At 38.9% G+C, this 14,479-nt stretch overlaps 1 protein-coding gene across 1 annotated transcript in view; it reads right to left on the reverse strand.

Moving 5' to 3' along the window:
- The window catches only part of aff2 (AF4/FMR2 family, member 2), a 156,855-nt gene that overhangs the window by 69,399 nt on the left and 72,977 nt on the right, over nucleotides 1-14,479 (reverse strand). Inside the window, exons 5-6 of the mRNA XM_051419060.1 lie at nucleotides 4,419-4,463; nucleotides 1,134-1,220 (exon numbers count right to left, since the gene is read on the reverse strand). Of these exons, the coding sequence (XP_051275020.1) occupies nucleotides 1,134-1,220; nucleotides 4,419-4,463 (132 nt within the window). The remainder of the gene's footprint in view (nucleotides 1-1,133; nucleotides 1,221-4,418; nucleotides 4,464-14,479) is intronic.

Below are 14,479 nucleotides of genomic sequence, written 5' to 3' on the forward strand. Positions count from 1 at the left end.
GGATGAGGCAACAGTAATCTGATTCAATCATAGCAATCACTGCCGCAGTGAATTTATGAATCAGATCTAATTAGCAGGCTGAAGATTCTCAGTGACAGACTGCAGTTAGTTTTATGATGAGCTACCAATAAGTGTGGAGTTTAAGTGAAGCTTTTTCAACTGTGTCACATCTTTTTCCACCAGAGTCATGCACAAATAAAGGGAAGAAATGTAGTCAGAGCAGAAGTAGAGAACACGATTTAGTCCAACAAACAACTTTTAAAGGTCCAATATGTAATATTTAATGACAGAAATTGAACATAATGTGCATAACTATGTTTTCATTAGTGTATAATCACCTAAATAAAGTAACTGTTGTGTTTTCATTACCTTAGAACGAGCAGAGGCGGTAAAAACACACACATTCCTTACTCAAGTAGAAATACTGATTCAACTTATTTTACTCAAGTAACAGTGAAGAAGTACAGGCTCTGAAACTATGAAAGTAAAAAGTACTTCTCTAAAGGACATTTCTACCGGCTGCTTCTCTGCAAAGTTAACTGAAACTTCTCTTGTCTGTTTTGTTGTTACATATTTTATGTCGCTTTCGTCATGTTAAGTCTGTATCGCGTGATATGCATCAGTCTTAATGACTGATAATTCCCCTAAAATGCATTAAAACTAAAAGTAACGAGCTTGTTTTTCTGTTATGTATGGAGTGTAAGGAGTAGAAAGTACAGATATTTGTGCAAAAATGTAGGGGGTAAAAGTAAAAAGTTGTCAGAAATATTATATATTAAATATTATATTTCCACTAGCCAAGAAGGACAAACCAAACACTGGCTCTAGTTGGGATGTTCGCTTTTTGGTTTGCATCCAAAATGAATTTGCACTATTAAATGACCAGTATGTAGGATTAAGTGATATTTTGCCTTGCGGAGTTTGCAACTACCTGAACACTGCTAGTGTCTGTAGATGACCTGGGAATGAGAACAGGCTCCAAAGTGCGTACTAGCACAATCATTTCTCTGTTTGGGTGATTATATACTCAAGAAAACATACCTAAGAATATTATATTCCATTTCTGCCAATAGATCCTCCTAAATGTTACACACTGGACCTGGAACTGCAGTGGGACAAAGACTCATACTAACCTTGTTGGGGATAGGGAACTTGGTCTGATCAGCTTTCCCAGGAGTGTGTATGGCTGTGAGAGGAGGAGGCCAGGAATGGGTCATCTCCTGAAAACACACACATTTGTATAACATTGATACAAATAATTGGACATTTTAGCCTTTCTGACTGGAAAAAGTCTAAATGAAGCATACAACTCACGGTAAATGTAAGTTTTCCCCTCATGTGGAAAGTACCTTCTGAATAACAATGATGACTAAAATGTGAGCAAAGGGACTGCTTACGCTACATCTTTGATGCAGAGGAGTGGACTCAGCATTCAATCAAGGTTATGCTGAAGAGTCCCCCATCAGAGAGGACTTTAATATAACTTAAAGTATAAACTGAGAGGAGCATGGGGAGTTGGTGGCACACCAGGGATCAGTGTACTGAGAGTGAACTAAGTGCAGAGTTGTTGAATTACCAAAATAAAAGCTGACTCCAGTCGGTTGCATTGCAGCTGAGCAGCACAGCAGCAGCAGCATCCCCTTTCAATTATTCTAATCACACAGTCTTCTCAGTTGAATTCCAGTCTCAATATGTAGAAGCTTAAATTAGTTAACAAGATAAACATACGTGTGTGTGTGTGTGTGTGTGTGTGTGTGTGTGTGTGTGTGTGTGTGTGTGCGCAGCAGCTATAATCTGTTAGGTATTGGCTGTTTCTCTCTCTCAACAACTGTGGAAATGTACTGCATATATTGGAAAATCTGCTCACGAAGCAAAGTGAAGCCAGCAGCTAATTTTTCATATAAACACACACGCAGGTTCTCTCTTTAACACCCCTTACACACACACACACACACACACACACACACACACACACACACACACACACACACACACGTATGTTGTAGGGTATAGTTTTATAAGTCTACAACACACATCTTACTGTATTAGTCTTTACAGTCTTGTTGCATTTTTCATTGCTTCAGACACACACACACACACACACACATACATCCACACTCCACACTACTGCCATACAGCAGCAGGTCACTAGGTCAGAGAGCTTGAAAAGGTCACTGACATCACAATTTCCCATCATGCGTCTCTTCACCCCCTCTGGAGTGGATGACTCACATTCATCAGATGACTCATGTTTTCGTGCGTGCGTGGGTAAGGGTGTGTGTATAAGTGAGCCGCGGAACATTACTGAAGACTTCTGACTGTGAGTGTATCCCCCCCCCCACACACACACACACTCGTCACACACTTGGCCTGACAACATACGGTGCGTTGCTAGGCAACTCTTCTCTGACATCATCATGTCCCTCCCTAGAAGAGTTCCTGTGTTTTGACAGACGGCACCCCTGATGGTGTGTGTGTGTGTGTGTGTGTGTGTGTGCATGTATTTGAATATGTGTGTGTGTGTGTGTGTGTGTGTGTCTATAAATGTGTTGCTACTTGCCATTATGCGATTAACTCAGTCTGTCACCCTCTCACACACACAGACATTAACACAGACCCACATGTCACTGTGATTTTCCACTTATTATCTACTACTCATATTATACACAATTACACCGAACACCTACGAGGAAGACAAAGACTTGATTTATTAAAATTGAATTTTTTTTTCACTCCATTGTTATTGTTATACACACACCCTAAACACACACAGGACTCACAGGCATGCAGTTACTGGGAGGGATGTTAAGGTGCCACATGTCTTAGCGTGGTCTGTGTCACCTTAATGGTTCCCAAGTCTCCTACAGACTGAGCTACTACCGCCCAAATAATAAAGGACTGTCCACACCAATAACCATAACAGTAACTATAAATACAACATAACTACAGTGGCGAATGATACCACCACGGAGACATCAACTACATAGAAGTTTAAAACCATTTCATTATTCTTCTTTTGGGGGCCAAATGTATATGATATAACCAATATAACAGGTGAATCTAAACTTCTGAGGGGCATTTTACATATGTATAAATATATATTACTAAAGGTAAACAACATTATTATGTAATATGGCTGAACTGACCCTTTAAACACAGTCATTGTCTTTTGGTAAGAAGCCATGTATGAGGTGTCCCAATACAGAAAATAACTGACACGATGGAGGCAAAGAAGAGGACATATTCTATCTTGGGATTGATTATTATTGATTATTTTTTGGATACTTGTCTAGTTGCCATGCCATATGTTAAAGTATTAGCATGGATATCTATAAGAGACAAAGGTGGTTTCTCACTAGCTGGTCTTTTAAAGGTGTGAACTGTTTCATGCAGCTTTACCTCTGTACACAATATCTCTGATACACATTGTTACCTTGAATTGTGAAAACATCCAAAACAACAATGTTTCTGTGACAACCGGCTTGTAGCTGTGCCGTCGCAGAAAGGGAAAAATGAACCGCAGGCCACCGCTCCAATTCACCTCACCTCACATTCTGAACTCCCCGATCTTTCCACTTGACACGGCTAAAAACCACAGACTGAATTCAATAGTGCACCGATATTATTGACAAAGGCTTTTCATGCAGCTCACAGCACACTATCTGTCACACAGCCGGTTGGCCAGCATATTGATTTGTGAAAGGGAGAGAGAGGTGAATGACAGAGGGCAGAGAGGAATGAAGAGAGGAAGACAGGCAGGGAGGGAAAGAGAGAGCTAGCACAGTGAGGGATTTGACAAACAAGAGAGAAGAGATAGAGACAAATATAGAGTGAGGAAAGAAAGAGATAACTTGACATAAATCAGTCAGGGAAGGTCCCTGTCTTTGCAGCTGCAAATTCTCCGACTGCCGAGAAGATTTGTGGGAAAACATTTCTGTTTTGACATCCCTCCGAAGAAACACGGTAACAATACAAAAAGACAAGAGAGGACAGGACAGAAACGAGGGGAAATTGTGGAAAAAATGTGTTGCTTGATGTAATTTTGATGACATGCAGATAGGACGAGAGGAGGATAGCGAGAGAGAGAGATGAAAAGGAGGGTAAAGGAGAGGAGAAAAGTGGAAAAGATTTCTGCATGAAGTCACCCTACAAAAACAAAAACTTGTATAATCATTGACCTGAGCCAACAGATCTCCTTCTTTTCTCCCCCTCTGCCCTTCACTCCTCCTCCTCCTCCTCCTGTCCTTTCTTCCTTAGAACCAGACTCTCCGGAGAGAGACGAAGGTCTTTGTGAGCAAACAGAAAACAGCTGATAATCAGTGCAATTACTCTGTGTGTGTATGTGTGTGTGTGTGTGTGTGTGTGTGTGTGTGTGTGTGTGTGTGTGTGTGTGTGTGTGTGTGACCCAAGCAACATACCCGCAAAATCTCTTCAACACAGCTGGAGTCATTTGGTAGGCTGACCTGGAGAAAACAAAGAGAGAGACAGAGACACTGACTTCAACACTATTCATAGCACCATTACATTACAAGTGAAACAGCAGAAACAGAGTTATAAAAGTAAAGCAGATTCAAACACACCAGTCATAACTGACCCTTCGCTACGCTCGGCTCCCCACCCGTCTCCCCGCCTGTCTCTCGCACAGCACATATACAGTTTACGGCGCAGATTCTTAATAATGTCTTAATCATTTTAGTCTGTGATTTCAGAAGGAGGTCGGCAAAAGTAGACATTTAATTTCTAGTCGGCAATCTCTAATTTTTGCGACAGATTTTATTAGGTAGCTAGCTTATTGAGCTAACATTCGCTCCATGAGCTGGTTGAGTTGGACACTGTCTCCAGCTGAGTTTTTAATGCTTCCAGTTAACTCTTTTTAAAACTAGAACCCCGTCGAAAGATCTCAAAACTGCACCTGATGGCTAAAACGTTGCATGTCACAGGGAAGAAGTCAGCATCCGCAGTTGATGATACATGTAAAGGACATAAAAAACCAAAAACATTGTATAGAGCAACAGTATTGTAAGTATGACAAGGAGAAATGGCAGATCAAACTGTTTCACTGTAGACTATGTGACTGTTAAATGTGATCTCAGGTAATGTTGCTGGGTTTTTCTGCAGTGTAAACTTAAAGAGCAGCACTGTGCTGCACCATCTGTGTGTAAGTTAGGGTGTAAAGTCGACACTAGAGGCTCAGTAACTACTAGTTAGTTTGTAACTAAATCAGCTACTAAAAGTGGTTGAACGTAACTAGTTTGGACGCAAAGTCATAACTAAGGCAAGTCCCATCGTTATAGTTAACGTGCACAATAGCTTTCTGGCTGGCATGAGCCACTTGGCACTGTAGCATATTGTTGTAAACTAACTCAATATTGTAATATCATGTTAATACTTTAGGTCTTGCAAAATGGCAGCAATTAATGAAGAAATCATGTTGTTGCAAAAAACCTGCAGTTTTACCATCAGTGAGTTTAATTCTGCGACATTTTATGAGTAATACTACCTTAGGGGATGTGTAACTAATTTGGTTTGTACTATCTCCATGCTGCAACCACTTTTATTTTAGTAATGCATAAATCACAACTTAGTAATAATTCATGTTATAACTCAGATAATAACTTAAACTTACACAAAGCTGGTGCAACAGGCTGCAGGACATAGCCGCTAACATTAGAATAAACTTGTGTGTTACGTTAGAGCAGACCAACACGCCACTTGTGTTCAGTTCTGCTTTATGTGTTTTTTTGTTTTGAAACACCGTCCAAACTCTTTAAATTCCAAGAATTACTTTTACTACATCCTTATGCACACCACTTCAGCAGTGTGTACAAAGCTTGACAGACCTGCGGTGCCTAGTTACGGTTGCTATGCTATGCTCAAAAACATTCATCAGTTTCAAAATGTCTAATTACTGCTTATGTTGTAGACATTTTGTTCGTCTGCGACAATGCAGTAACGTAGTTTGAATTAGATTTACCCTCCTCACTATATCTTGTTGTGATTAAGACATACTGGCTTGTACATGTGGGCAGAGAAAAGTAATGGAGGGACATTTAGAAAGCTGAGATGTTTCAGTTTTAAAATTCAAAAAAGCCATAAAATGCCTGTGGTTTGGCCTGTGTCTTGTTAACCACAGGGCCATTTCAGCTCCACAATTCATGGGACTCACTGGAGTCTTATTCATGGAGAAAGAAACAGGCTGTTTGAGCTTAAACATATGCAAGTACTCGGATTGAATTTACCAGTTCAGTGGCTGCACACTGCTAATCTGTGTTAACATGTGCCCTTGTCAATAAAGTCTGTCCTATTGAACAGGAGTGATCTGGACTGAAGTGACATTACACCAGACGGACTGTCAATTCAGACAGGTGTGTAACTCAGCACAATGTATAAAGGTCATGAAAGGTGAAACCAACATAAAACATCAAGGACAAAAAATGAAAACCAAACCTTAAAATAACAAAGGCAAGTCAAAAAATGAAGTCTGTGTAGCTGGAGCTCTTTGCTTTGTCAGTTCAGCCAAAGTGCATATTTGCTGCTAATGCAAACTACAGAGTTGTTCTGCTGTTTATTCAAAAACTAACCGTTATTGTCGCTGCTGGAAACACATGATTTTGTTAGCTTAAACCTACAAGACACATGAATAAATGTCCGTTGCCAAATTATCGCTTCCAAAAAGTAATTTAAAACAAAAGCCAGATCTTGGCTTAGATCAATCCAACAAACAGGCTCATTAAAGGAGAAGAAAGAGACTGAGGAACAGCTGGAGGAAGTCTGAAAGATTCTGCGAGCAATTCACTGTAGAACTCATGTCTAACATATTACGGCACCATAACCCCTGTCACACACCATTACTAAAAGCACCGACGTGAACAGAGGAACAATTTAGTAACCATGATGAGGAGGGTGACATCATCTTTAGCCTTAAATCACTGACCGTTAAAACAACAAAACAATAAAAGTGATTCTAGCTGGGTTGTGTGTCTGTGTGTGTGTGTGTGTGTGTGTGGTAGAGAGTCAAATTTGCTTGAGCTCAACAACAAAACATCTATCTGAAAGTTTTCTAGACATGAGCTGTGCTTCCACATGAGCTCATTAGTCTACATCAACATTATATTAATTAGACAGTGAGTCAACAGGAAACCATAGTGGGAGGATGAAAAAATGTGTGCTTTCCAGCGGTCAGATTTGAGGCTACTTTCAACAAAAAGTTATCTTACACAGTATGACAAACAAAAACAGATGTGCAATGTTTATACTGTGTACAAAATAAACCAAGACATGGGTGTTTGGTTAATGAAACAATATATTTACAGGCTCCACACATGAGGTTTAGTTTAGTTTAAAATAACACTTATAATATATAGTGCAGCACATATGGGCCACGCAGCGGAGCAGAGCGTCATTTAAAGAGTATCACAACACCGAATGCACAGAGAAAGCACGGTTAAGGTACAGTAGCCAGGATGTGTCAATTGCAAATGTGATAAATCTCCTTTTCCTAAAGGCTGATGTGCGTTGACGCTAGGAAACGGGACAGCTGCATTATGAAGAAACCAGTGTTAGGCAGGTACAGTATATGTGTGTGTACTGTGGGTTTATCTGAGCTTTTTTGCTGAAAACAGCTACATGTTGCGAATGATAACGAGGTGAGGCTGTAAAAACAACCCAACAACAACCAGAAAGACACTAAAATACGGAAGTCGAGAACTGCCGAGCTTGCAGCTTATTTTTATGCCAGTATCTCAAGATCACAAGTTAATTATTTTGTTATCTTGAGAAAACAAGCTTTGTTATCTTGTGACAACGAGGTAATGAACCCGTTATCACAAGAAAACTAAAGGTTGTTTCCTGTTATTATTTATAATGTGTATCGGAGATCAGGAGTGCCATGTCAGCATGCATAAATGGTGTATCGGACATGTAGCATTGGTTCAACAGAAGTTGATAGTTACTGTTCATTTTCATACTGACCGAAATGAGTCAGCAGCTACAGGAAAAGTGCATGAAAAGAATCTGGACATTGCAGGGATCTTTGAGCTCATTTAATAACTCAATCTTCTCCTGATATATTTTGTCAGTACTGCATCATATTGAAATTAATTTCTCAAATTAACTCTTAGATAGACTTTCTAGTAACAGCTCTTTCCTTCAGTTATGAATCCTCCCCATCAGTCATCTTGAAGGCTCAAATCAGGTGTGATAAAATGATACCATATGCTCATTTTCTTGTAATCTCGAGAAACAAAAGTAATTTTCTCATAATAAAGGATCTCGTTCTCTAAAGAAATCGCCCTTTGTTTTATTAAGTTAAATTAACTTGTGATCTTGACAAAATGGCATTAAAAAAATGATTGCAAGCACACCTTTCTCTACTTACTAAAACGCTTCGTAAAGCTGAATGAACTGCAGAGTTGGGTCATAATTCTTTTCAATTGTGGCATTTCAATATATAGAAAGTGTACTGATGAAGAGAATTAAAGTTTTAATCAGAATCAGGTTTATAGGTTTTTTTCCGCATACAGTTAGTTAAACAATTGCCTTGATAAGTTTGGTGCATAACAATTAGGCATAGAAAAATATCAATAAAGATAAAAATAGAGACAATATATACAAATATAAAGAGAGAGAGAGAGAGAATATGTACAATATGGCCTTAAATAAATGAGTGAAGAGCTGTACAGAAATGTGCAAAAAAATGACTGGGGAATCTGCAATAATGCAATAATAATGACTTAAAATAGTCAAATACGTGTAGATGGTTGAAAGAGATTTAAAAAATAAATAAATCTGAAATATTTATTCTTACTTTGTGTTTCATAATCAATGTTGCTCAGAAAGCGCCTGAGTTATATGCTAATACTTTCACTTTGTTTGTTATTGTAATCATTTGCTATTTGTCTGAATTGTAAATGAGTGATTATAAATTTTAAATTGTGAATTGAAATGAATATCTAGATCATTACCAAGGTGTCACCCATTATTTAGACGGTAATATATTGGTTTTGTGTATGTGAGGTAGGTGCTTTGTGCAGTGTACAACACTTCCTGTGTCATATTCCTAATGGTTTCACACTATAAGGTGCCACATTTGATGGATGCAAATGAGAACATTTCAATGTGATTGCCCACTTCAGTTTAAAACACAGCTGAAAGACAAAAATGGAAACACTCATATGATTTCAGGCTCGCTGAGTCCGTCTATTTCTGTCTCCAACCATCCGTCTATACATCTGTCTCTCCCTGCCTCACTTTAACCATCCCTGTCCATCACTGTTGTGTTTAGTCCACTGGAGCATTGCGCTGACACTACCAGGGTTTGGGTTTCTGATTCATGTTTGCAGTATGGACCTCTAAACCAGATGGCATACTGTTTGTATAATAATAAACATGGCTCCATATAGTCATTTCAAAGATAGAAGTCTATGCCCAGCAGAAACTGGCTTTAATAGATTTTAATAGACATGTGACTCTTATGTGTGTGTGTGTGTGTGTGTGTGTGTGTGCGAGAGTGTGTGTATGTATGTGTCTCCCTAATTGATCATACTGCGGGATCACGGTTAATGTCAAGGACTAAGAGATGGAGGGAATATAAAAGAGAAATGAATGATGAGTGAGAGCCGGAAAGGAAGTCTGCAGAAGGAGAGAGGACAAAAATTCAGAGAGAAAATAGATACCAAAGAAAAATGAGAAAGAGAGAGAGAGAGAGAGACTCGAGGAGGAAAATATAGCCGAGGCAATTACTGAGGCAGAAATCCTTTCTCTCTGAAATAGCTCAGATAGATAGACGTCTACACACACACACACACACACACCTAAAGGCAGATACACTCAGTCACAGACAGGTACATGTGGATATACAGGGAGACACAAAAGCCCCATATCCACACAGACACACACACACACACACAGTGCTGCAACTAACCTACTTTCATTATTGATTAATATGCTGATTATTTTCTCAGAGATGAGAAAACACAAATAATTGCCAGTTATTTTTTTGTTGATGGACTCATCGTTTGAGCTCTATGCAGACACACACACACACACACACACACACACACACACACACTATAATGATAACCATGAATGGTAAATCTATCTTTTACAATTGTACCCCAGCCCACATGGACTGCAGTAGTAAAAGATGTGTAAGAACTTCTTATATATAACGTTACATTGTGAACAAAGAACCTTGTCAACTGTCTTTCAACTTCTTTATAATCAACCACCAAGGAATTCATCAAAAATGAATCAATCACATTAATAAAAACATTTTACTAAAAAGAGTAGCTATTAAATCTTCATATAATGAGAAATAGAACAGGAAATGGAACTCACGTGCAGTTCAGAGCAGGGGTTTACAATCTTTTTCTATAAGGGACCCCTTTCTATCATTTAGTAAACTGATGACCCCTGACTAACTGACATGGATATTTTATATTATATTCAAAAGTGTACAATGAACCCAGACAGTGAACTCAGCAACTGCAAGAAGATTGTGTGTACAAATGAGTGAATTAATTTTGAGCAGATTATTTCCTTGCATCATTTCTTAAATTCTGTGTTTTCTTGTCCCTGATGATGGCCATTGCAAGCAACCAAATGCTGAGATATAGACCTACTGTGTAATTTTTTTAGTTTTCTTACATCCTATCAAATCAAGAAGGCCTTGCGACCCCCCATTAGGTTTTGGTGACCCCTAGTGGGAGTCCCAACCCTGAACCACTGGTTCAGAGCGAGGGAAAACAATTATAAATTGATGCTTTTTAGCTCTAGTCTGTTCTGTGTTCGCTGACTTTTTACAAATAAACTTTTAACACAATCGTTGGACAGTTCTGGTGATGAAATACAATTTTGGTGGTATCAGTGTAAATCTGTGTCCTCTGGTGTCACAAAGTGCTCAAGAACAATAAAAAAGTGATCATAAACTTGTGTTTGTTGTCATTACATTGCCTTGTTTTAATGAGGAATTGCCAAATGACATGGAGACATAGATGCTTTGTGTTTTATCTCCTTTTCACTGATGTATCAGGGAAAATCCTCACACTCTTGTGGTGATGTGCATATGTGTTATACTGATTAATTATAGGATCGCTTTCTTAACAATTTTTGCATCCAATCTATCAAGCACCAAATGCCGGTACATTTTGGGTTTGGCAGAAAAAAAACACAGTCACCGGCCAACTGGCCTGATAAATAATTTGGAATCACAGCATAGGGCCAGGCTGACACCCTCACTGTCCACCGTACCTATTGTGATGTATGATGCAGTTTTATGGCCGTTAAAAATATTTTTGGCTGGTATATTGTCTCAGTTTACCTGCTCTTGGCAGATGAGCCAAAAGGTTAATTTTGGACCAACAATGTAATACAGATTGATTTAATAGTAGTTTAAGTTTTGAATTTGGGCTAAAATTACATATCTAATGTCATACAATTGTGCAGTTTGTCCTTTTTTCATTTGAACTAAACCCAATAGGTGTAATAACATAACTGCACACAGAGATCCTTGACTTTTCACAAGACTAAACTGTTATTAAATATACATTTGAAATACCTCTGATTAAAAAAAATGTGTTTCATTAATTGTCATTAGCATGAATCACTGTTTAGATAAACAATAGCCTGTATAATATTTGTACACACAGGGATTGAATAGTGATAACTGTAACATGTCCCACATGTAACATGAATTATGACGCTCCACTCTGATTGGGTGAATCAGTGCTCATTACATTAATTTGTCTTATTAGCGAGGAGCCAGTTTACGCTCCACAAGCAGCCACCTATAAAATTGCATAACAAACACATTTAATGTGATTCCACTCAGATGATTTCCTTTTCTATAACTGTGTCTTTTCATGTTTCAAATCCACCAGAGTGTCTTGTTTCTTTTGTACTGGAATTAAAAATCATTAAGAGGTAATTATAGTAATGTGTTTGAGACTGAAGAAACAGGCTTCTCTCTCCGTATGTGTGCGTGTGTGTCTGTGTGCGTGTGTGCGTGTGTGTGTGTGTGTGTGTGTGTGCGGCAGATGAATGAGTCAGTGAAAGCATGTGGGATGACAAAATATGAATTAATAAAAACACCCCAGAAGACATAGTCTATTCATATCTACAATAACATAGAGACGGCAACATTTGACTTGGAGATTGGCAGACAGAAAAGATGAAAGAAAAGAAGAGATACAAAGAGAGAATGAGAGAGGATAATGAGCATAGAAATAAAAGATATACAAAGACAAAGTCAAACAGAATGAATTTTAGAGCCTGATGAGTGTAAACACTTTCCCCTGCACCGTCCACTGAGAGCTATTAACTCATCCTCTCCTGTTTATGTTTTATTTTAGAACTGTTTTCTCAAGAAGATGAGGTAAAGGTTTCCTCTGTTGGCTAAATTACACAAAGTAACTAAAGTTCATCTTTCAACATGGCGCTCCTCTCCTCACCAGAGAGACCGACGTGTGCCACAGAGAAAAACTGTTGCTTTGCTGTCATCAAAAATGTCAAAGTCAAATGAAAACTGTCAATCATCCAGTTGGCACGATTGAAGTTTTGAGGCGTACGCGGTTCAGACTGAGGTCCAACAGGGTTTGGAAAATCTTCAAGGATTTTTTGTCCACAGGCTTCTCGTTTATTCAGTTTCATCTGCTCCTTTTATCATCCATATTTCAGCTGTTTACAGAGCTGGAGTGACCGCCATCACTGGGATTACCAGCATGCTAGATAGATCACAAGCACTGCCCTCAGAGGAGACTGTGTGTGTGTGTGTTGGTTCAACAGATGCTGTGTGTGATTCAGCGTGTACACTGATATGTGTGCATGTTTGCGTATGAGTCAGCCTGCCTAATGACCTAAAGATTGTTGAGTACATATAAAAGTAGGTCTGTCAGCTCATGTGGCCTCTTTTCACACCCTCAGTGACACCTCTCAAATAAAAACTCAGCTGGCTTTCTGGCTTCTGGTATTGTGGGTTTTGTGGCGCTTCCATGAACTACACTTATACACGTCCTATCTTTTAAGTTGCTGCAAAATAAATCTTTGTTGCTGTCACAAAAGTGGTTTTCATAGTCACAACACCATAGTCATTACTCCATTGTTGATGATATGTACAACCCTGTATCACACCAAAGCATGTAATACACACGCTGCTCCACCGTGGCAGTTTTGAAAACAAGAATGAATATGCACGGTCCAGTTACGCTTTCAAAATTAAGGTTTGCCGAGATCACTGTTTGGTTAGATTTAGGCACAAAAACCCTCCCCTACTGAGTGCCAAGGAGAAACTATGGTGACTGTGAAACATGCGAAAAACCTCCTAAATGGTGTACAGTGCACCTCTAAGTACATTATGTAACTTAGAATAATTCAACGTTGACATTTGGTCTCACATGGGACTCAAGTGGTGACTTGGTTAGGTTTAGGAAAAGATCATCTCTTACATTATATACCTGACGTAAGTACATAAGTATGTTACATAAGTTAACGTATGTAACTTAAAATCTGGTCTTCCACGGAGATTTAACAGTGGTCTCCTGGGTGAAAGTCCTGTATTCGTCTCTATTAAAACTGCACCTTCATGCACACGTATTCCTCACGTCTAGGTGAGACAAAACGTGACATTGACACAGTATGTGGATGTAGATCGGCAGGTCTGTTACACTCTTTGGTGTGAGACTCGGCTGATATGTAGGAAACAATGGAAGAACTGTATTAAGAAATATCTTGTTGAAGCTACAATTGAGTGGAACATACTGAACATGAGGATGGGCAGAAAGTAAAAGGATTTTGCTGCGGGGTCTGTTTGAAAAGTTTTATTTGTGCACACCCGAAATAACCAACATTAATATTTAAACGGGCAGCAAAATAATGTGCCCATATGTGATTGTGTTTATCACATGTGAAATTATGTTTTAGATGTGATCTCATGAGCCTGTTAACTGGTTTACTGTCACACTTAATTACCACGAAAGCCACTGTAATTTAAATTAGTTACAAACTGCCTAAATGTTTGCAGTGAAAGAGGGGTGTTGGCTTAATACTGCTAATTTGACTTTTAGCATTACTTTACCAGAAGAAGCAATTGGAACTACTTGTTTTATGGCAAAAAGATTCATCCCTTCAGTATTTATTCTGTTTATTTGAGTTGTAGGTTTCCTTGACACACATCCATCATAGCTTTCACGGTTGCCTTCCTCCTATTCTAAAGTAAATGCTGCCTATCAGCTGAGACTACTATAAAGTCCCAGAGTTGCCACTCTAGAATAAGTGACTGGCAATGTGACATTATAGAACTGTACACATGCACAAACTAGTATATATCAGCCAGTTTTCCCTCTCTTCGTCTCTTTGCACGCTCATTGTCCCCCCCTCTTCCTCTCAATCCCCTTTTTTTCTCTTCCATCTCGCACTCTTTTTCTCTCCCTCTCTTTCTCCATCTCATTCTCCGCACACCAGGCTGTGGAGAGGCAGATAAGGA

This window comes from Dicentrarchus labrax, unplaced genomic scaffold (assembly GCF_905237075.1).
Source record: "Dicentrarchus labrax unplaced genomic scaffold, dlabrax2021, whole genome shotgun sequence".
Lineage (NCBI taxonomy): Eukaryota > Metazoa > Chordata > Actinopteri > Moronidae > Dicentrarchus > Dicentrarchus labrax.